This window comes from Rhodnius prolixus, unplaced genomic scaffold (assembly GCF_049639745.1).
Source record: "Rhodnius prolixus isolate KJV_2025 unplaced genomic scaffold, Rpr scaffold_6, whole genome shotgun sequence".
NCBI lineage: Eukaryota > Metazoa > Arthropoda > Insecta > Hemiptera > Reduviidae > Rhodnius > Rhodnius prolixus.
Window position 1 is genome coordinate 36,844,664 of NW_027411634.1, and position 23,438 is coordinate 36,868,101.

General features: G+C 30.6%; 2 protein-coding genes across 4 annotated transcripts; one reads left to right on the forward strand and one right to left on the reverse strand.

The window, feature by feature from the left end:
- Positions 1-1,861: 1,861 nt before the first annotated feature.
- LOC141461328 (uncharacterized) lies at positions 1,862-5,002 on the reverse strand. 2 transcript variants are annotated; one of them, XM_074142279.1, is made up of 5 exons: positions 4,678-5,002; positions 4,432-4,596; positions 4,034-4,238; positions 2,894-3,059; positions 1,862-2,139 (listed from the first exon to the last, which is right to left on the reverse strand). In XM_074142279.1, the coding sequence occupies exons 1-5, from the start codon at positions 4,781-4,783 to the stop codon at positions 2,002-2,004; spliced, it is 780 nt and encodes a 259-aa protein (XP_073998380.1). In that variant the 5' UTR covers positions 4,784-5,002; the 3' UTR covers positions 1,862-2,001. The 2 variants fall into 2 exon arrangements, with proteins under 2 accessions (XP_073998380.1, XP_073998377.1); XM_074142276.1 differs by having other exon boundaries at positions 4,432-4,999.
- A 185-nt stretch (positions 5,003-5,187) lies between these two features.
- On the forward strand, positions 5,188-23,371 carry LOC141461327 (alpha-mannosidase 2-like). 2 transcript variants are annotated; one of them, XM_074142274.1, is made up of 21 exons: positions 5,188-5,564; positions 6,448-6,540; positions 6,785-6,859; positions 7,718-7,865; positions 8,156-8,327; positions 8,737-8,877; positions 9,730-9,890; positions 9,973-10,159; positions 11,317-11,494; positions 12,847-13,031; positions 13,163-13,345; positions 13,702-13,774; positions 14,639-14,827; positions 14,909-15,063; positions 15,144-15,353; positions 15,837-16,015; positions 16,713-16,849; positions 16,931-17,083; positions 17,496-17,618; positions 18,561-18,848; positions 21,647-23,371. In XM_074142274.1, the coding sequence occupies exons 1-21, from the start codon at positions 5,460-5,462 to the stop codon at positions 21,827-21,829; spliced, it is 3,318 nt and encodes a 1,105-aa protein (XP_073998375.1). In that variant the 5' UTR covers positions 5,188-5,459; the 3' UTR covers positions 21,830-23,371. The 2 variants fall into 2 exon arrangements, with proteins under 2 accessions (XP_073998375.1, XP_073998376.1); XM_074142275.1 differs by lacking the exon at positions 6,448-6,540 and having other exon boundaries at positions 5,246-5,564.
- Positions 23,372-23,438: the final 67 nt, after the last annotated feature.

Genomic DNA, 23,438 nt, shown 5'->3' on the forward strand with positions numbered 1-23,438 from the left:
GCACTATTCAGGATTTTTGTTTAACTGTGAATTCACAGAATTGTGGTTCTCCATTACTTATTAGCTCTCCACAACCGCCTAGCTCCAAAAGCTTGTTGAGTAGTTTAAAAAAATCTGTGTTTTATTCAAATTATTTAGCATATTTGTGAATTAACTAAAGAATAGCACACAGTCCTAAACTCGTTAAACAAAAATCCTTTCTTTTGGAATTGATACCTAACGCTCATTTTTCATACACCAATTTCTTCTTTTTAATTTATTTTATTATTTATAATGTAAATTATATATTTTTAAATATAGTTCTTAAATAAATTAATTATTAAATTATACGTCTGCAAAAAATCGTACTGGATTTGATGATTCTGATCAATTATATTCTAATGGTAGGTGAATTCCTTTCATAATGCCGACGCCGTTTTGAGGCCTACTTTTTTTGCAATTAATCACAGATTTCTGCATCAATTTTTAAAATAACCCCTATGCATTGTATACCTTTCGAAAGGTGATTGTATGTAGATGTTTTTCCTGAATAGTGCACGGTTTTTTCATGTAAAATGTTTTTGAGAAAAATGAAGTCAAAGTTTTGGGAAAAAATTAGAAACTTGCTATTTCTTATGTTTGGGCCACAATTTGAAATACTTAATATTATTATTTTGAAATATAATTTAGCTTATTTAAAAGGAAATTTAACCTTCTTTCTAGTGAGCTGAATGAACTTTCTTTAGCTCTAATAGTTTGAGAAATATAGACAACTGTTTGCTAAAAAGTAGTAGTACCTTGAATAAACATTTTTTTGTTTTGTTTAATATACTTATTTGTATATTTACAACTGCAACAATTGTTGCATCAAGTAAATTTGATCTTACTGTAATGTCACATGGTTCAATTCACTTGTAATGTCATGGTTAGAGCAATCACCCACTGGTGAAACTCTTTCACAGTGATTTAATCACAATAAATCTCTAGGCCATTTCCGCTTCAAACGACGAGGAGGATTGTCGGGAAGGTGAGGAGAGGAGAGTTGTTGGACAAGAGGATTGGAGAGCAAGGAGGCTGTGAAATTTGCGGTAGCGAGACTTTGTTAGGTCAGTGACGAAAGGGATGTGAAGGTCAGTGTGTATTGTAAGGTTAGAAATGTAGTATGGGGCATTCAGGATTTTTCTTAGGATTTTAGACAGTAGTGTCTGCAGGCGTTTGGAGTTAGAAGGTTTGGTTGAGCCCCACACTTCTGCTCCGTATGTCCATATGGGTCTTAACAGTGTCTTGTAAATTGTCAGTTTGTGATTCAAGACGAGTTTAGATCTGCGGTCAAGTTGTCTAGTAAGTAACTTGTAGCGTCCGTTCACGTCTTGTCGTTTCAGTCGAGTATGTGGGTTCCACATGAGTCTCTTGTCATTGTATAGTCCTAAGTATCGTACTACGTCAGCTGGAGGAATCGTTACACCGTTCAGTTGATCTGGTGGACTCGCAGAAAAAACATAAAATTAAAAATATCTACAAAACGGAGCAGAATCGAGCCATAGTTTATATGGAATTTTTTGTTGCAAATGATGCCCAGAATCGCCGCCCGAAGTTACGGTAGTCTTATGCCGAACACCCTGTGTAAAGTTGCTAAAAAGGGTAAATCATAGAATCTAATTGTATTTCATGTATTATTTTAAAAAACGTAATATAAAATTTAGTGTGAGACATTCCTACCCAAACAGCCAACTTCCGTTCTTACTGTAATTTTTATCAGCAGTTTCGAAACAACAATGAAACTAACTCGTTTTTCTTTTCTTTTTTTTTTTTTAATAAAATAAAAGGACATTTTAACGAAAGATGTACTTAAAAAATTGAATCACATGTGGAGAACACATAATACGGAAGAAACCTCATGCAAAGTTTTATTATATACAGAAAAATGTTTATTTCTTCTTACAAACAAACTGCCACAAAAAATCTTAACTTCTTAAAAAACAAACTTTTAAAAAAATAATAAATCAATACAATGTAATGCATTTATTGAAGTTTATTAACAAAATCGTTACATGAAGTACTTTCTGATAGATTCAACTTCCTCATTTCCTCAAGTACCATTTCTTTTAACTTGATCTCTCTATTTAGTTCTCTATTCTGGTTCACAAGAATTTTAAATTCCTGTAACATTTAACAAGTTTTCAATAGGGGGAAAACAAAAAACAAAAAACTGAAGTACAAGACGAAATTACATCAGGAAAAAAACTGTAAATAGAAAGAACTAGCTTGTAAATTTTTTTTTTTTTAAATCACGTTCTTTACTTGCTCTTACTAATCGTAACAGGAAACAATCTGATCGTGACAAAATTTGAGGATGAGCTTTTCTTGAAAATGCACGTTTTTATGGGGTAAGTTAGGCATAAAATATGTAGTTATGAGCAAGACATGGTATGTAGGACGATCCCAGTTCGAGAGCGTTTTTATTTTTAATACTTTTTAATACATATTAGAGAAATGTTGACAACAAATATATACTAGTAAAAAATTATTCTAGCCATAAAAAAAAATCCTTGTATATTGCAAATTAATGCCTGTAATTTTTGGGTTTGCGTCCAGTAAATTTTCTTATTTAACATGTTGAAGAAAATCCAAACCCTAGACCGAAAATCGAACGATACATCTCTAACCGCTTGACTACTATTGTAGATCGAAAAGCATTCCTCATAGTTTAAATGATTAAAAAATGAGATTATGAAGTTAAGTTAGAACTTTGAGAAGTGCTGTGAAGAAAATATATGTTTATAAAATAAAGGGAGCCCACATTCAATATGTTCACGGCCGAAATAACATCAATCCAAAATATTCTTCCAGAAATTTTTATCACTATTTCTTCAATTTTAATTATCTAAGAATTCCAAAATATATTACTACTAACAGGCTGTTGATCCAATTGATTGTATTGTTCTTTCAAAGAATGTACTTCTGCCAATTTTTCATTCATTTCTTCATGTTCTTTTTCAAGCATTCTTGCTTCTTCCTCCATCTTGCCATAGCATTCCTCAGATGGATAGACAGCATTTAATGTCGTCTCGTATAAGTCACTAAAAGAAATGAAAACTAGCATTTTATCTATTCTATTTCAAAATTAACACTTGAATTTTTTTTTACTCTAATTAATTTGAAGTACTCTTTCTTATTTTTACATTCTCCTAATTGTAGTAAGATGATTGCAATCGCGTCGAATTTTGAATTTGTTAGCTCCCTTCAATCCAAAATATGGTTTTTAAAAATAGGTCTGGGGATCGGGTTGTGTATGGATGTATATTTACTTTCTTTCAACCCTCATAAAAATAAACTATTGGAATTATGCAAACATTCATCAGAAATATCAGTTTTTAAATCTTCCGAGTACGAATGTTTTTTTTTTATTTATTTTCTAATTGGAATGGCTCAAAACCGATAAATCGAATGAAAATAGAAATTCATAATTTGAGGCCTGATGATTAATTGGCTAGTTTGAACAATAGAACCTTCGTTCTCACGAATCAATAATTGTACAATAATCTTTCCGGGTTTTTCCTGGTTTCCACGGGAGTATTCTCTTGATCGAATTTTCTGGAAAAATGTTTTTTAAGAAAGGATGTAGATCTACTTGTGAAAACGAGAGCATCTAATTTAAAGAAAATTTTACTAGACGACTTCGGGAAAGACTTAAGAAAGTAAAAATTTCAACCGTTAAGTTGGGCCAGATACTCCCATGGAAAAGAATGCTTACAGTTTAAGCTTTCAGCGATTTTTGTGTAACTACTCTCATGCACATATACACCATTGTAATCAAATCACTTTTTTGGATTCAGAGTACCTCAAAACATTCCGGTCATAACAATATCATTAATCTGTCGCCGACTTTTTCGAGGGATAAGAGAAGGCAATACTTGGTATATTTCTCAAAATAAAATCGAATTCAATAACGAGAGAACATTTCTGAAGTCTAAGAGAGCCGGAAATATACATACGACAATGGCAAATGTTGCAAGCTTAAATTTAAATTACAAGATATCGAACTAGTAATTACCAAGCCGCTTGCGATATCTTTTTAAGATCTTCTTCGGCTTGCTCTGCTTTCTTAATTTGAGTTCCTAAAATATCTTTGTACTTCAGATCAATAAATTCATTTTGATACTTTACAATATTTTCGATCTCCGTTGTTAAATCTAATCCAAGGCTTTGTAGGTCTTCAACAATTTTACAAATATCTAATCCAGATGTAATTGTTGAATCTATAAAAAAAAGTTATTTTTATTTAATTTCTTTTATTTACTGTACAATAATTACAAATAAACATGCATTTTACCAAATAATAAAATAAAATTAACTGATAATTTCTGAGTTATTAAACTAAACTATAACAAAATCTGGTAATATCTAAATCCAATTGCAGGTTTGCTAGCGTGGAATAATTTTTGTACTTACCAAACATACTAACGTTATCAGAAATCTCCTTGGTTACTTTGGGTACCTCTTTAACAAATAATTCTTTGATTAGTTGTAATTCACTGGGTGTAAAATCTACTGACGTAAGCTGGGCCATCATATCTTGCGGCAGACCAAGAAGATTAAATTCACTATCATCTTTTCCTAAACATGAAGTCTGCTCATCATCACTTATTGACATCAAAAATAGGAGCTTCTTTTTAAGATGTAGATCTAGCGACATACTTTTGGCGGTACGTTGTAAAGATGAGAAGATGACCTCAAGTTCTAACATTTCTCTGTGAGCTCCTTGTAGATCTTGTAACGAATCTTCAAATGTTCTGCAAGCCATGATTTAATACGTGTCTTTGTTCTTTGGAATGAGAGAAACTGGTTTTAACAGACAATGACTACAAAAATCAATTTATTTTTATTTCGGTAGAAGCAGTTGGAAATCCTCGTCAGCCAATATTAAGTTATAAAATCTAGGTTCATACAATAAAATGCTTAGTACTAACTTCACTAGCCTGAAGATCACCTATCATGAAGCATGACAGGTGACAGAGTGTTATAGCTGTTCATTTCTTTAAAAATGCGCCATTTTTTCAAATCTTGAGAATGAAGTGACAATTGTATCATTGTGAATCAAACTAAAAATTCATCCTATTAAACTTTAACTTAAACTAGAAAAATATCTATTATTCATTAAGTAAGCAATTTTTTTTTATAATGATAGTACATTTAAGCAACCATAGTTCGTTCGCTAAACATACGAGCAAGGGCTAAAAGTGGGGAGGTTACATTTTGTTAGGTTACTTTTGATGGTGGATAAATTTTTACCAGCAAAACAAAATATGTCAAAAATTTGGTGTGTGACGCTTTCGTTCAAACAGAACTAATTGATTATTAAGAGTTCAAGCAAAATGACGTGTACAGTTATTGAAGGAAAACTTTTAGTTTTCCAGCTTCCTCTTGACTATATATAATTGATTGCTGTATTATAGCTAAATTTATTATCTTCAAGAAAGATGAGAATTAAAAGACTTGCCCTTGCCGGAGCCTCAGCCCTGCTTATTGTATGTTTGGGATTGTACCATATTCTTGACAAGACTCTTTCAGAACAAAAATATTTGGTAAGACCATAGTCGTAGACACTTGACACTAAATATTTGATAAGAATATTGTTTTAAATTTTAATAATTAAGCAAACATTGAAACTAAATAGGCATTTATACTTGGATAAATTTAAGTTCAGCTTTTACAATTAAACTTGAATTTGCACTATAACCATTTTTCAAGTGTTAGTGAAATCATTTCCCATTTCACAACTTAAGCCATTATGCTATGAAAATGGGTATAATTTCTTGATAAAGTTTACTAAACAACTGGTTTCACATTTAGTAAAGAAACACATCGTGAAACACATTTAGTTAATTTATTGTAAAACAATCGTGAAACAGAATCTGCCGCAGACAACCAAATTGTCACTTGATTAAGCTTAAGGGATAGTCATTAACAAATCCTTAAAGATCTAGACTTCAAAATTTTATTAATTAAGTAAACTTTATGAGATTCGCTGAGTTAAACTAGGATTTGCTCTTTATGGAAAAATTGAGAATTTTATCTTTCATATCAAAAGAACAAAAAAATTCAAAGTTAGTATTTTCAACATTATAATTTTTGTAGTTTTTTAAGATCAACTTCTACAACGGTCTTACCGGATAGTTTTCCAAACCTACATATGTATCTACTTTCGAGCAATACTATCTTTTCAGTTTCAACAGACAAAAAAATTGGATACCTTAATTGTTTAGTAATAATGGAGGTTTTTATTAGAACTATGGAAAATGAAAACTATTCCATTAGTGAATTGAAGGCAAGCCATATCTAACCCTTGTTGACTACAATTATGTATAACAAACATTTCTTCAATTTTTGTTTCTCAAAAATCTTTAGTAATGTTTTACTTTTTATAAAGTCCTTTATTATCTAGTGTTTGCATCTTATTTGTTTAAGATTAAAAAGCCTACCACATACACTTCTCAGTTCCTAAATGATCTTCGAGAATATAAAAATTATACCGATAAAAACAGGAATTATGTTACCTCGGTAAGTTAACTTAAAAAATGTAATATTATTATAATAAATCTTAATTACATAAGTTATTATTATAACGTAACTATAGGTTAGGTCAGGAACAGGGTCTAGGTCCTACAGGATCCTGGATTTGGGGTAACTGGACAAAGTCCTTTATTAATAGCTCTGTTTAACTGAAAGTTTGATAGATTCTTAATTCATAACTTTTACTTATTTTAATAAAGGTTGCCTTGGCATTTCATAATTTTTTTTTCAGTTTGACACTCGAGGAATTGTCGAGGAATTCCAAAAGTGTTTCGTCCCCAAATCTGATCCTTCCGTTGATGTGCAAGTAAGTTATGTATTTTTCAGTTTCATTTGAATGCATTTACATTATTTTGTTTATTATATATATAAATTCCATTTATTCCCCTACTGATTGTTGTCTGCTCAATTCGAGTAGATCCTAACGGTGGTAAAACGAGTGCTATTCCGTGTGGCACTTCTAGCCCTTATCTGATCTTACTATGTGCAGTCCCACCTTGCTTTAGGATGACTGTCGCTGATTACTTTTGCGTTCACCAACGTTCCTAAACTTGGTTTTATCATTACAACTTTATGCATTTTAAAGAGAAACAAATGAAGGTTTTCAATAAAGATTTAACATTTTTCAGTTGTTCGTTTTTCTCTGACTATAGCTTTCTGTTTGCCTCTGGAAACCTTGCTTACCGACAAGGTTCTGTAGTTACGATTGTTCGCGCTATATCTTTCAATTTATCCTAGGGCTGCAGCTTTCCTTGTTCTTTGACTTTGAAACAATAGGACCTTGAATAAGTTCAGTTAAATTCCTTCTGACAAATGTCCCGGAAGAAGTGCCAATTTTTTTGGACTCTTTTATTTTGGCCAGTTATTTGATGATCGATCTTTACACTTTTCATATCAATTATCTTTTTGGTGCTGCTGGCAGTTACCACATCAAACAATTACACCATGTATGGAAAGTTCTGTGAACATTGAGGCATTTCAGATCTACTCCTAGGTACTTTGGTTTAAACCGGTTATAAACTGGCTTTCAATTGTTATTAAGCTTTTGGACTTGTCATTATCATATTCTTAAACATCTAGACTTCAAAATTCTACTAGTTAAGTAAACTTAATGAGATTCGATGACTTGAACTAAACACTGAAGGTGTACATTTTCTTTGAACAGATGGGACGTGTATATGATCAGCTGAAGTTTGATAATATTGATGGCGGAGTATGGAAGCAAGGTTGGAATGTGAAATATAACAACAATCAATGGACACCTGACCATAAATTGAAAGTTTTTGTAGTGCCACACTCACATAATGACCCAGGTAGATAGGTAATTTTAATGGAATCAAAGTGTTTTCTTACTTAAAGTAAATCGTTGGAAGTTATTTTAGAAAATCGTAAAAAAGAGAAAATTTTTGAAAGATTTTTCTATTTTTGAGTTTTGCTGACTGGAACCTACGACACTTTTCTGGACTCAAGAGAGTTCATGACATGTACTGTCGGTAATAACCCAAAAATCGTAAATTATCCTGATTACAGTACTAGGTCTAAACAAAGGATAGGGAAAATTAAAATTTATTGATAAAAATCTATTTTATTTTTCTTTTATCAGGTTGGAAAAAAACGTTCGAGAATTACTATACAAGTCAAACGAGGTCAATTCTAAACCATATGGTTTCAAAGTTGTTAGAAGATAGCAGACGAAAATTCATTTGGGCCGAGATATCGTTTTTTTCGCTGTGGTGGTCAGAAGCTTCTCAAGATGCAAAGGATAAAGTTAAATTGTAATACTAAACAACTCTTTATTAACTTAAAATTGGATTACTAGGATGTAGTTTTAATTTCTACTCATCCAATTTATCAACAGTTTAATTGATAAGCAATGTAAACAATCTAATAGTTTAGGAAAATTAAATCCCAGAAAATATTGAAAATATTTGTTGAGTACCAGGTTTTTGAGCTGAACAGTCGTCTTAAGATAGTATGCCTCACAATATGTTACTTTTCTTGCATGCTACAGATCTTTATATATAAAACTAATGATTGATAAAAATTCGTTTAAAATATAATTTATAACTTTATATTGGGAATAACACCAGATATTTCTCACATATTTGGCGCTTAGGTTATTATTCCTCTATTTTAAATATTATTTTATGATTTGTAAAATTGATTTTTGTGTCTAAAAATCAGGTTATTATCACGAGGACAGTTAGAGTTTGTAACAGGAGGTTGGGTGATGCCAGATGAAGCTACTTCGCACTACTCTTCGGTATTGGAACAATTAACTCATGGCCATCAATGGCTGCTTCAACACCTTAATTATAGGCCGAAGTAAGTAAAAAAAAAAATTATATAATTAGCTTTGCAATGAAATAGAGAGGATAGCATGGTTGATTTTTGTTCGTCATAGCCGTTTCTTTGAATTCTGTCTGCTTATTCTTTGTTTATTCTTTTCAAAGAAAGTCAATCAAGTTCACTGTGGGAAATAGATTTTTCTTTATTTTAGGCCTATTAAAGTAGATGAAATAAGTAACATTTATTAATGTTAATGCCTCTCATCCACTGTTTGAGATAAGTTGGCAAATAAGAGCGCAGTAAGGAAACACCAAAAACGTGATTATTGAAAGTGACAATAAATTGCAGAATTCTCGCAAATGTAGACGACCACAAGCCACTCTTATCTTTAGAAAGACTTCTCAAAGTCGCCACATAACAATTGTTTCTTGTTCGCATGTCTTTAGTGTATCATCGACAACTTCTCGCGTTCATAAGTTTCATTTACTTGATCCTACGTATCGGTAATAAGTAGTAAGTTGGTTATTTTATTGGTACTTTAAAGTCCATTTGTATTGGTTATGCGACTAAAAAAAATTGGACTAATCCCTAAATTAGTCATCCATCGCTTATGAATTGAATTTAAATTAATCATCGATTGTCCAGATACAAAATTGAATTAATCGTTAATCATCACAAATTCTGTGATTAAATCTACTGTTTCAAGTCATAAGTCTCGATTTAAAAGGTGGTGGATAAATTTAATCATAAGAGATTCAAGTATTCAGATTACTAACCTAGGGTGGCATTTTACATTATAGATATTAAAATATTTTATTATATACTATTTTTAAAGTATTTTAAAATAAGTGATTAGTCTGAATTATTTTAAATATTTGTTATTTGTAGCCACAGTTGGTCAATTGATCCGTTTGGCTTATCGCCTACCCTTCCATTTATTTTGAAAAAGTGTGGGTTTGATTCACTTGTTGTGCAAAGAACACATTATTCTGTAAAAAAATACCTAGCCAGAAATAAACAATTAGAATTTAGATGGAGGCAGTTATGGGGTAAGTTTATTGGATAACGGATAATATAAGCAGGATATTTGTAAAGAAATGTGTTTCATATAATTTTTGAAAATGTTTCTAGATGGTGAAGGGACTACAGAACTTTTAACACATATGATGCCCTTCTATAGTTATGATATACCACACACGTGCGGTCCAGATCCCAAGGTGTGTTGCCAGTTTGATTTTAAACGATTGCCAGGTTATGGTGTCTATTGCCCTTGGAAAGTTCCTCCAAAGGTGATAACGGAGAAAAATGTAGCTCATCGGTAAGTATATGTTTTATTGATAATACTACCATATTTATTATTTGAGTTGATTTATTATATTTCTTAAACTGTAGCGAAGGGGTTATTTTTAATTATCATATTACGTTTAATTAATTTTTGATTATTAGCAAACGTATTTGGGCTCAGGGGATTCGGCAGATTTATTTTACTTAGTTTTAAAAGCAGATGGGAAATGTAATGAAGTCCCTTTTCAATTCGAGAGTAATTCTGCGAGGTAATAGACCTGAGACCCCGCTCTTCCAGACCCCGTTGGGCTTAATTTTTTGTAATTTTAGACAATATTTATTTAGTACCTAGCTTATAATTATTAATTATTTGTGCGAAATAGAAATGAGCAAAATAAAAAAATATTTTTTGAAAATTCACCACTGAAATTATATTTATTTGTATATTCTCTTATTCCTTGTTTGAGAAATAATTGAATAGTTTTAAATTTATCACTTTAATTTTTTTTGTAAATACATATTTTGAAGTTAATGAACACGAAAAAATTTCTTATGCGTGTGTTGTATATGATTTTTTTATTTTTTCACTTTTTAAAAGTACATCTCCAAAACTAAGAACTCACAATTTAGTTCTTTTACATTGTTTTGTTTTTCTGGAAGTGAGTTTATACTGTGCAATTTTTTTCAGTCATTATTAAATTTCTCAAATTTAGTTCCGATGATTTTGTTCATATTTCGTTTATTGTTTTTCCACCTATCTTTGATTTTATTTGAAATGTTTGCCCGAGAAAATTACGTTTTTCTAAGGCAATTGCGATTTTAGGTATCCCTCTAAAACATCCCTACAAAACAAGTTACTGTTTCGTCGTTTATAAATTTGTTTTTTTTATTTAATAGTTTTTAAAGCATTGTTTGAATTTCAAATTTGAAATTATTGAAAATATAGGTTAACGGAAAAACCAGCTTGGTACTTTTTTTTAAAGGGGGATTTCTATATTTTACTGTCATTTTATAAAATCTTCATTTACTCGTACATACAAAAAATTATAAATATGTAGTAACCAGTATTTAGATACATTGCAATATTTAATTTTATTTAAAAAGCTAGGAAATTCATAGCGTTTATTAAACTTTATACAGCAACTAATTAATTTTGCGTTACATAAGTTCCTTGGTGTTTAATGTTTTCAGCGCAGAATTAATTCTAGACCAGTATAAAAAGAAAGCTCAGCTTTACGACTCCAATGTGCTTTTGGTGCCTTTGGGTGATGATTTCAGATACGATCATTTCACTGAATGGGATGCACAGTATAATAATTATCAAAAACTATTCGATTATATCAACAGTAATCCAGATATGAATACAAAAGTAAGAATCTAGAAAGTATTAAAACTAACCGAATATTTTCGTTTTTCGACGAAAGTTTGCTTTCTTTTCTTTTATTTCACTCTTTCCTAGTAAGAACAATTATTCTGATTTTGTTAAATTTTCTAAATTGAGTTTTTACCAGAAATTCATATATATATATCACATATATATTATGTGTGTGTGTGTTGAGTGTTATCAGCATATCTCAATTTGAAAACCTTTTTGAAAACATATTCAATTTTGGAATAATTATCACTTTCTATTGAAAGTAAGGTGACGGCCGAAATTCTACAACCAGTATGTGAGACTTAAATTTTTCAGTAATTCGCGATTTTCTTTGAGGTTATGGATAATACTATAAACGTGTGTGTAACGACAGATAAACATTATGCATTAATGAACAAACGAAACCGGCCGTTACTTCTAATATGAAATATTTTGCCTATAGTATATACCATATTATTTTTTGGGAAGTTCTTAATAAATTGCTTAACTCAGGGTTACATATCTTTGAGACCTACCACAGTTACTTCATATAAAATTAAAAAATCACTCCAAGAAATTTGACGAGCCAGTGTGACTTCTGCAAAATGTTTGAAAACAGTTAATTAGTTCACATTTTCTAGCAGAAAAGAAAAAGTATTAAGTTAAAGTTAAATTCAGAAACATCTTATACCATATACCCCCATCTATGTCAGTCACCGTTCTAATTAATGCAAACGAAAAATCTACTGGAAATAGCATTTTACCGTCAGTTGCATCTTACAAGAACTTAATTGGTCGTTACTTCCATGTACGCAGACTTATGGAATTTCCACTTCTTTGAGAGATTTTTCTTAGGATTTTTGCGCCTTTCATCTAATAATCAAGTGTCTACTTGCGCTACCGTTATATTGATCTGGGAGAGCGCACAATATACATTAGATCTGTGTTTCCAGTCATGTTTTAGCAATCCAAGGTTCTATATTGCTATTCACAAGAAATTTTAGTCGCACATCAACGGAAGCTCTCAGATGCTCACTGAAGAAGTTCCCCCAGGGGCCTAGTTGTGTTGTAAAATTGTCCCTCATTTTTTTTTGTTTTCTCTAAGAATTATTTGAGTAGGAGGCGATTATAGGGTTTGGTTATTATGGTAAAAGTAAAAACAGTAAAATCTTTTAGAGAAATAAAAATTCCATTGATATATATCTTTAAAAAGAAGGACCACGCAAGTTCTTGTCTGATGCATCTGAGTGCTTTCCTAGATTGCAGAACCTTTCTGATTAACTGAACAAGCTTAGGTTCTATGTCTGGTAGAACGTACTATAATCAGGTATTTACAATTATTAAAAAAAATAATAATTTATTTTCAGATACAATTTGGAACGTTGACTGATTATTTTGAAGAATTAAGTAAAGAAAAGCCTTCGACCGATTTTCCTACATTATCCGGTGATTTCTTCACTTACGCTGACCGAGATAATGACTACTGGAGTGGTTATTATTCTTCAAGACCTTTCTACAAGCGTATGGACAGAGTTCTTATCAGTTATTTAAGGCAAGTCTTTGGATTATTTTCAAGTAGACAACTTGAACCTGCTCAAGTAGACATTTTTTTAACCTACTCAATTGTAGGTTGTAATTTTTAGTCCAATTTGTTGGAATAACGATAAATTTATAATATTCTAGGAGTGCTGAATTCCTGACTTGGGAAGTTCTTAGAAAGAATAAATATGCTGAAGGACCAATAAAATTGTTAGAATATTTAAAAGAAGAATTATATGATGCAAGAAGTCATCATTCACTGTTCCAACATCACGACGGCATTACTGGCACAGCTAAGGATCATGTTGTCCAAGATTATGCTAAGAAGTTAGCTCTTTTTCTGAAATATGTTACTTTTTAGGTTTTTTATTTATTGTTAATTCTATGGATTTTAGTCTAGTAATTTTTTTTGTAGATTAATTATTAACTACTTGTTTTTTGATTTTTTTTATTTTTGCCTTTATTTAACTCCCCCTAAATATTTAAATGTGTGAGAAAGGTTTTTCTGAATATACTGTTGTTAACAAGAGAAATTCTTAGGCAACTTTATTCAGTGACATCAAGTACTGTTAACGACCTTATAATTACAATAGGCATAAAGAGTAAACTTTTCTGTTATACATAAGAATCATTGATACCAAAACGTTTATCTAAATATAATTTTTTTTTTATTTTTGTTTCAGAATGTTAGAAGCAATAAAAAAGTGCCAAAATGTTATACAGATGGTTTCTTATTATTTGCTTTCAAATGGAAAGGTTAGATTTCTTGTCATCAATGCTTTATAATGAAACGTTATCTCTCTCATCACTGATATTAACTTTAGTTGTTTTGTTGGAAACTTTGAATATATTACACATATTTGGATAGTTCATCAATAAACGTGTAGATCCCAATACCGTTACACGATTGGCACCCACAGACTTTAGAATGAAGTAAAATTGCTGTAAAAGTATCGCGAGACGTTAATGTATGTGAGGTCAAAATCGCTATCTAAACAGATTAATTTAATTTGTTGATGGATGATGGTTCGAAACCGGTCAAGGATACAAGAAATGTGCGTACTAGGGCGGATAAAACTAAAGAGATCTTCTAGTGGTTAAAATGTGATACATTGATTAAAAGATAAGCGCGTCCAGCTTCACTGAATAATTCATGCTATCTTTTGGGGAATGTTCTTCTTATTCGGATTTCAGCAACTCTTGGAATTCTATGAATACTATAAAGTGATAGGACTGCAGACATTTCACTGAAGTGATACTTTGGATTAAATCATTACCAAATCCTTTTATATATCATTACTAATATACATGTATTACATTTATGTAATATTTTTACCAAGTTTAAAGAAAATCATTTGCTGATATTTATTGTAAATCCTGAAAAAATTCATTCAGTTCATGCAGAAGTCACACTTCTGGATGACGAATTAAGGGTTAAAGCTCAATTTCAACAATTCGTAAAAATTTCATTGTTCCCTCTCATTCAAAAAACTAGGGCGGATAAGGGTGGTAAGTGGATGATTTTTAACCATAAACTGATTATTTCGTTATGTGTTGTATGTTTTACATTGTAAAATACTTTGAATTATATATTTTTTTAGTCTTTGATGTATTTCACAGATACCTGAATCTAACACAAAATACTTTATACTTGACGGCCATGAGAAATTATATTACGGCAGGCATAAGGAACAGACGATTCTCACATTTCCTTCAGGAGTTCAAGCAAGACTGGTTACCTTCTACAATCCGTTAACTTTTACTAGAAATGAAATTGTAACCTTGAGAGTAGAAAATCGTCTGGTACAAGTAAGTTGTGTTTTAATTACAGCTCTTATTCCTGCCGATTTCTTTTTAAATTTCTTATTCATTTTCTCTACTTCAATTTAGGTACGCGACAACAACGGAAATGTTGTAGCACATCAGATCAGTCCGATGTGTGACCTAATGGATGACTTGATTAAATGCTATCAACTCTCATTTGTCGTATCAATACAGCCTCTTTCGTTGGTCACCTATTCTGTTGAACCATCCGATGATGAAAAGTACTTCAAAAAAAAAAAAAATTTATTTCTGTATTAATCCAACATTTTTTTAAAATTTTGTTTATGTTTTTTGTTTTTAGTGAAGCTCATGTAAATATACGGCTTCTTAATCCTAGTTTAGCGTATAAATTTGATGATTGGGAAAATAAAGAAATTGTAACTGGTAAAGATTTTACATTGCAAAACAATGATTTATCAGCAGCTTTTACAAAGGATGGATTTCTAAAGGCTGTAACGCTTAAACAGGAAACCAACGTGGTTACAATTCCTGTTCATCTAAGCTTTGTAAAGTTAGTATTTTTTTATTTGCTACTATTTTTTTTGTTTTATTCTAGTGAGCAGTTATCCTAGATTTGTTGCCTGTCAAGGTAAATAGGTAGTAATATTTAAGTTTGTAAGCATTCCTTCCCCCTGTAGTTAATATCCTGAAATTGTTTTTAGTGTGACCAAGAGGTTCAAATAACTGAAATTTCAGGGTTAATTTTTTCTGCTACATTTTCTGAATAGTCAATTAAAATTTTCTTAACTTTCATGTACCGTCGAAGAATCGGTGTAAAAAGTAGCTTCGTAATATTTTTATTTATGTAAAATCTTGAGCGCGCCATTTATAGACCAGAAAAATCAGGCACTCTCGGATCTATTAACATTACGCTGTTCGTAAAACAGATATAACCTTCTACATTAATTGTTCAAAAAAAAAAAAAAATAATAAAAAAAAAATTCTGTTATTCATAAAATGTTTTTAAGTTAGATATGTCACAATTACTTTTTAGATATTCTACTCCCTTTGGTCCAGGACATAGTGGTGCTTACCTGTTTCTGCCGGATAGTGAAGGTGAAACAATTAAATCTACTACAGCCAGGGTTATTATAGTTGAAGGCAGACTTATTTCTCAGGTTATAGTTGAGATGCCGAAACATGTTCACGTGGTTACTTTGTACAATTCTCAAGGTATATACTGTTGCCTTAATTTTGTTTTTAATTTATGGTAGGTCAACATCTGTGATCAGTGTTGCCCGGAGCTTTCTACAGCTAACTGTCTGGCCTCCAAACAGTGTTCTCTTTTTAAAGAGAACATTGTCCAATTACCGTACATTGAACTGCCATTTACCATTTTTTGAGTTGTGATAACTAAAATACAACAATTGGTATATAACACTTTTTCAAATTCATGGGATTTCCAAATATGTATTTTCGATAAGAACTTATTAATTATTGCCAATTTCAGTCAATTTTTTGTATTTATATAAATGCGATGCTTTTGACATAGAGACTAAATCGTCTTCAGGGCTCATACTTATGAACAAATATAATTTATTTTACTTTATGGGTGATGCCATGTAGATTGGTGTATTTCTGCCTATTTAGGTACATATTTATTATAATTAGTTTCTTATTTATTATTATTATTATTATTATTATGTAAGGCAAAAATTATAATAGTTCATTAGTATAAGGCCTAAAGATTATCTAGTCCCTAGTTCGAATGCTAGCCAATAATACAATTAGAAAAAATTATGACTGAAATAGGCAAACATCTTTCTTTCCATTGGATTAATGAATTCGCCGCCAAGAAAGAAGAACAGTTCTCCACGATTGATTTATTAAATTGATTGTTTACTGCTTTAATGTTAAATTCTTTTTTCAGGGATTGACAGCAAGGGAATCGAAATACATAATTTGGTCAATATAGAAGGAATCAACGCTAATTATGAGTTAGCAATGAGATTATCCACAAACATTAACAATCAAGATGTTTTTTATACAGACTTAAATGGTGTTCAGGTAAGAGTTAGGATTTAAAATTCTTTCAAAATATTAATAAATATGCAAAACTGAAAGAAATTTTGTTATAAATTTTTGAAGATAATAAAGAGAAAGAGGTTGAATCGTTTACCGCTTCAAGGAAATTATTATCCAATACCTTCTTGTGCTTATATTGAAGACAACAATACTAGAATGACACTTTTGTCTGCGCAACCTTTAGGATTTGGATCGCTTTCAGAGGGACAGATAGAGGTTAGCAAGTTTGAATATTTATTAACATTCTTATGGTGCTTACGTTTTATATAGCCAAGATCAATGTTTTTATTTTAGGCTCAATGTAAACACTAAGTCTTCTTCATTGACCCTCAACAAAGATTTTTGTTTTCTTCAGTAAATATAACATAAATGATATAATTTTTATGTAAGCAAATATAATATAAACAACTTTTCTTCGTTACTTCGTTTTATGACCATTTAAAAACTTGTTTAGTCTTGCCAGAAATAGACTTCAAGTCTTTTAATACCGTGAAAAATGGTACTTCTTTTGAATTGGGTAATTTTTTTTGTACTTTTTAAAGGTGCCCAACATCTAAGGTCCTTCGCACCTGACAATGTTGGGTAAATTCTCATAGGTTTTTAAGTCAGAATATCTGTGACTGTTTAGGTTATGCAAGATAGACGACTTCTTCAAGATGATTATCGAGGATTAGATCAACCAGTCATGGATAACAGACCTACCTTAACCATTTTTAGATTACACTTGGAGACAAAGGTTCCAAATTGCAAAGTTAGTATTTGTAATCTGAAGTTACCTATACTTTTTTTCTAATCATTGATTCCATTAATTTTGGCATCAAGTAATGCTCATTTAGTCCCTTCTAAGAAAGCCTTCTCAGCTTAAAGGGTATTTAATGATTATACTAGCCGAAAATTGACAAATACAGTTGTATTTGTAAAATGCAAAATAATTTTCAGTTAGTATATTCGAAGTGTGAAATGTTTTTTACTGTTTACCCCACAATTGTTCGTAGGCAATCCTCTGTGTGCGTCTAGGGTATTTTCAAAGATAACTGCCTCTTTTTTTCTTGCAAGATAGACGACTTCTTCCACGCAGAGACCATGAACTGCATTATTTATACAACACTATACTCTCAAAATGATAGTTTATATGAGATTTTTTGTATCTTTATAACAAATTTTTATTTAAGTGCATCGCGTTTAAGAAACCAATGACTCTTTCATTTGGTAATTCTTTTGTCCAATTTTTTTTCCTGCAGTTGCAATTTACATATTGTGATTTTAGATTTTAATAGCCTGATTCAGATGCTCCGTTTCATTGAGGTTAACACTGAGATCCCGCTTCCTAAGTTCCTCAATATGTAGTTTCCATTCAACACTCCGCAGCTCAGCTGATTATCTGCTAATAGCAGATTATTTGTAAAAATCTTATCACTCTAGTCTTAAATAGTTGCATATCCGCTACCTCTACTCGGCGTGATAGGGGAATTAGATGAGTGTTTAGATTGAATGATTAATCGTGATAGATATCCAATAAATTCAAAGTTTTAGGTTATTTAGGTAATTATTGAAAACATTCTACGTTGAAAGTACGAAGTTTAGGAAATTTGTTTCTAAAACTATGAAATATTTAGAATAACACCAAATGTTGTACTTTATAAAATGTTATAACTTTATCTAAAATAAAAATTTAAAGCAACTTTATTTACAGAAAGCGGAAACAAATAAAATCTGGGGTAGTCTGTCAGATACCAGTCACAGTTCATTGATGACTATACTACATCCGTTACATTCTTTAGCTTGGACTCAAACTGATACAACATTAGCTGGTGAAGATGACCTAAATAAACGACCTAAATATGATCCAGGATTGCCAATACCATCAAACATACATCTAGTATCTGCTCATATTCTACAGAATATGTCCACAGGGATTGTAATACATTCAACTTCATTTGATAGTTGTTTCTCTACTTTACAAGATTCACCGGATATCTTGGTAATGTTCATTTTGTATAATTTAAAGCCTAATCTCTGATATCTGCTTTCCTAGATTAATGCGTATTATCTAAAGTTCCCATGAATAATTGGTAATTCTGTTTTTCTGGCGGCCCACAATAAATAAAATTCCTATGTCGAGTTTTGTTTTCTGAGTTGATTTTAATAGTTCGTGTAAATTCCTTTTCTTCTTTTTTTTAAAAAAAAAAATGTGCAAGCAAAAGAAAAGGTAGGCTTATAATTTAGTACGCCCTAAAGCAGACTTTAAACCGTGAAAAATATTAGCAATAATAACTCTTCTCGTTTCAAAATAGTAAAAATCACCACGAAATATAAACTTCTTTGAGTAAGGCTGTATATAAAAAAAAAGGTTTCTTTAGGAATGATTACTTCCAAATCTTTGTACATTCGTTCGTTTTTGTGTTTCTATTGGAAAATAAAATTTTGAAATCACTTGAGTTTGAAAGTAGTGGTTTTACAAATTGATATGAATGTCTATTTGCCGATCTACCAGTCTGAAAGCAATTTAACTCAAAAACGGATTCTAGCAGATAGTTCAAATTTTACTTTATGTATTAGATACCACCTGGAGGGAGTAGTAAGCAAGTCAAATTCTATAATTTGTCAAGGTTTTGGTCAAAATCGACCAAACGAAAGTGCCATTTTACTTAAATCGAGTTTATTAGCATTTTCTCTTAAGCCATAACGCGAACCGGATATGTTTCCATCTAAAGTGTCCTGGCCACCATCCTTTCATCCTTTCATATGTTATTAATGAGGATCTAATGTGTTTTTAAGAACGTTCAACATGTGAAGTATCTTGAACGATTACTTTTTAGCTTGCTTAATCTTCTATTCAGATTAATGATTTATTTGAATACTTTCCATGAAAATCGATTTCAGAGTTTATTCAAGCTTTTAACTCCTCTTGAAAATTATTTTTATTTCAATGAATGTATTTTGAAGGCAATGACCATTTAGTAAATTTCTTGAAATTTAAGAATTGTAGTAAAAGATGCCGTGTGAGTGTTAACATCAAATATCTACCAGGTTCGTAATTTTCTTTTTCTGTCTTGAAAGTAGTAAACCTGATAACATAGCTTTTAAAACACAAAAGGTTCACTGTCACGCATGGTCTTTTCATAGTAGTAATATCCTTTTCTAAACAAAATATTGTTTAAGTACCTCATAAATCTATGTTCCACAATAAAATATTGTTGATATGTTTACAATAATTGTTTAAAACCAGAACATGCTGACGATTAGGTTGGTTTGACTCGTAATCTTTACTGTTCTGCACTTTTTATTGTAATTAGTTTTCTAAAAAACATTGTAATTAAATATCCACTTAAATGAAATCACTCGAAGCAAAAGCATAACTCTTTTTTTTTTTAATTGATCGTTTAACGAAAATACAAGGTCATATAGTATTAAAATGTCGTATGACATTTCTTACTTGACCATAAAGATAATCTTTATACACTTGCAACTATATCATAAAATTGCCACAAAAAAATCTCTCTCTAAATATCGTCCAGCTTTCTAACCATTTTTCTCCTATGTTATGGATTATTATTTTACAAGAAAAACATGTTTTTGAATTTTAAAAAGTATGTTTTTAATATTTATCATAACTCAAAAACGAAAACTAACTCTAAAAAAAAACTCTGGAAGTTAAAATTTATTATGTTGTTAGGGTATTACCTTAAAATTTTGATTAATCTCAGTTTTCTGGAACTACTTTATTATTTAGTGATTCTTTTTATAGCCAGCCAATTGCACCAATCAACTACCTCTACACAACCTCTTTGAATCATGTTAGTGTCGGAGCTGTTAGTGTAACTGTTGTTTGTGTTAGGAAGTAGGGTACCACCACAATCCCAGAAGTGGCTGGTTCACGAGGTGAACATATAGTCCGTAAACTACAGAGTGACTGTAACAAGTCTTTTGCATTCAATTTTGATATTATTATCGCTTCAGATACTGAAATTGAAGCCGAAAGTTTGCATTTACTGAAGCAATTTTTCGCCTTTTTCATTAAATTTTATTTACTAAAGCTGGATCAAAAGGCCCTACCAAGGTTTATAGGAAAGTGTTACTAAAGACGTCTCTCTGAAGTGAGTCGTTAGAACAACCCTATGTCTCTATTATGTTACTTTTGTGAAGCGTTACTGGCCACCTAACAGTATTACAGGGTTAATCTTTCTTTAACTTTTTCGTTTATTAGTGAAGCTGTACACACACATATATCCATTCTTTGTTCAGAATTAGGTTTTTTTTTCGTGCTCACGAGAAATAAAAATCAATATTACTCTAAAAACTTCGTTTCGAACATTTTGCTGGAGTAATACCAGTTTTTACTAGAGATAAATGAAATAATAAAGATCAGACCAAATAACCATATCTGGATTCTTTAAGGCAGTACTGATTATTATCTATTAAATAATCGATTCCTTAACGAATTTCTTGATAAATTAATAGAATTTATGTTAATTCATCTACTTGAAACTTCAAATTATTAATAATAACATATTTTAATTAATTTTAAATATTTTATGCATCATTATGTTACATTAAGCTCTTAGTGAGCTAGTCCATATTTCATTTGTAAATATAATATAAATGTTTTATTAGAATAACAGGAACGTACAAAATTTCTTCTTTGCAATTTTTTTTTACATCGAAAAGTAGCTTAACCTTTAACAGATATCGTAGTTCAACTTTATTAAAAATTCCTTAGTATTGTATGGTTATTGACAAAGTATTTTCTTTAGTTAATAATGTTTTTTATTGTTACAGTTAAATTTGGGGGCATTATTTAATGTGAAAAACACTGATAAGATCTATGGATCATCTTTAACATTCAACAAGCTTATGGAAGAGATATCATCGCATAATATTCACATTTGTGAAAATGACATCAAAGCTTTTTTCATTCCAAATAATTTAAATCAGTACAATATTAATTTAATTACAAACTAGAAAAAAAAGTAGAAGATGAGGGACTCGTTAAAAAATAAAAAAGGAAATAAGACAAAAATCAATAGAGGTCCTATATATTTTTTAACTGAAAAAATAAACTCTGAAATTATAATGAAAGGATTGTGAATAATTATTTTATGTGTATTATTTTCCAATTTCGTTTTGCACGGTGTTATGTCCTTTTGTATTTTTAGTATTTTGTTATTCGTTGTCTCCATAATAGCTTAGTGTAAAAGGGTGTGATGTTGATGCAAATCTAAGTTAAGGAATCATTCTACCAAGTCTTCCTACACTGATTGATTTGTCTTCTACAAAGAAGAAAAGATATTGTAAAGAAAGCCCCATCACATGTGAAAAAAAATGACAAGCTTCAATTAAACAGTTGGAGTAAGTGAGGAACTTTTTATTGTATTTCAATTGTTATTGTTGTAAGAAGTGATATTGCAATGGTGCACATTTCCGATTTTGAGTTTTCGCGGGATATAAACGTGTAGGTCCTGTGAATGTGAAAAAATAAAATAAATAAATAAAATTTGTGCGTGTGTTACCGTCATCAACGTCAGTGATTTAAAGGGCTTGGGAAAGGAAACGTAATAAAAGTGGTAACCCGAAAGTACAAATTTACTGAAAGGATTTGTCAGCATTTTATCTCCAAAATTTTATTGACAACATATGTTTTGTTCGGTAAATATGAAGAAAGAGTAAGATAGAAAATGCCAAAGGTATTTTTAATAGGCTTTTTCAGCAGAATATTTTGTATGTAGGTTCTCATGAGCCTCTTTGTATTATAATTGAAGTGGCACCTTGGACGCTAAATTGCTTTGTTTCAGCAATCTTAGCCGGCGTTCTATATAAAAGTATCGTCCGCCTTGAGACCGACCTGGATTATCTAGCTCTCCAGACTAAATTAGTCCCATTTCTACACCCAGAGAAGCCAAGTTTTTCAAATTGTGTCTGGTATGTTATTTTAATTATATCATGGTTAGGATTGAATTTCCGATTTTTTAATATTAAAATGTTATTGATATGTACCTCAAAATAGAATGTAATATTTCTTTAAGGATAATCATGTCGTTCGAAGTGGGACACCTTTAGGAGTATAGGACGCCCAATATCCTTGAAACCAATAGCGAGCCCGGTTTCCCATATGGGTTAATGTGTGTTGAAATATAGAAATGTAATAATAGAAGATCGTAAAATTCCTTATTTGAAAATTTTAATGATTTTTTCATAATATTTATCGCAGAACCTATTGTAAATAGTAAGTTATTAATTTACTTTTCCCTGGGCAAATGGGCAAAAAAAATATAATTTTTTTCAAAATCACTTGCTGGTAAATAATTCTTATATTGCTTTGTACAATTACTCTTTTGTAATAATGTATATAAATATAAGATAAGGTAAGTGTATTTTAAGTAAACATTTTCTTCTTAACATATTTATTTATTTGTCACTAGAGAAATAGTAAAAGTTAAACATACACAAAAAGGAAGTTTGATTTTGTAAATATGTTAAAAGAAATAAAATTATATTTGTAAAATGGTTTTTTTTTTTTGTAATATTTATAAATTTTTTCTTACTGTAAGCTCTGAGGAGTATGTATTTATTG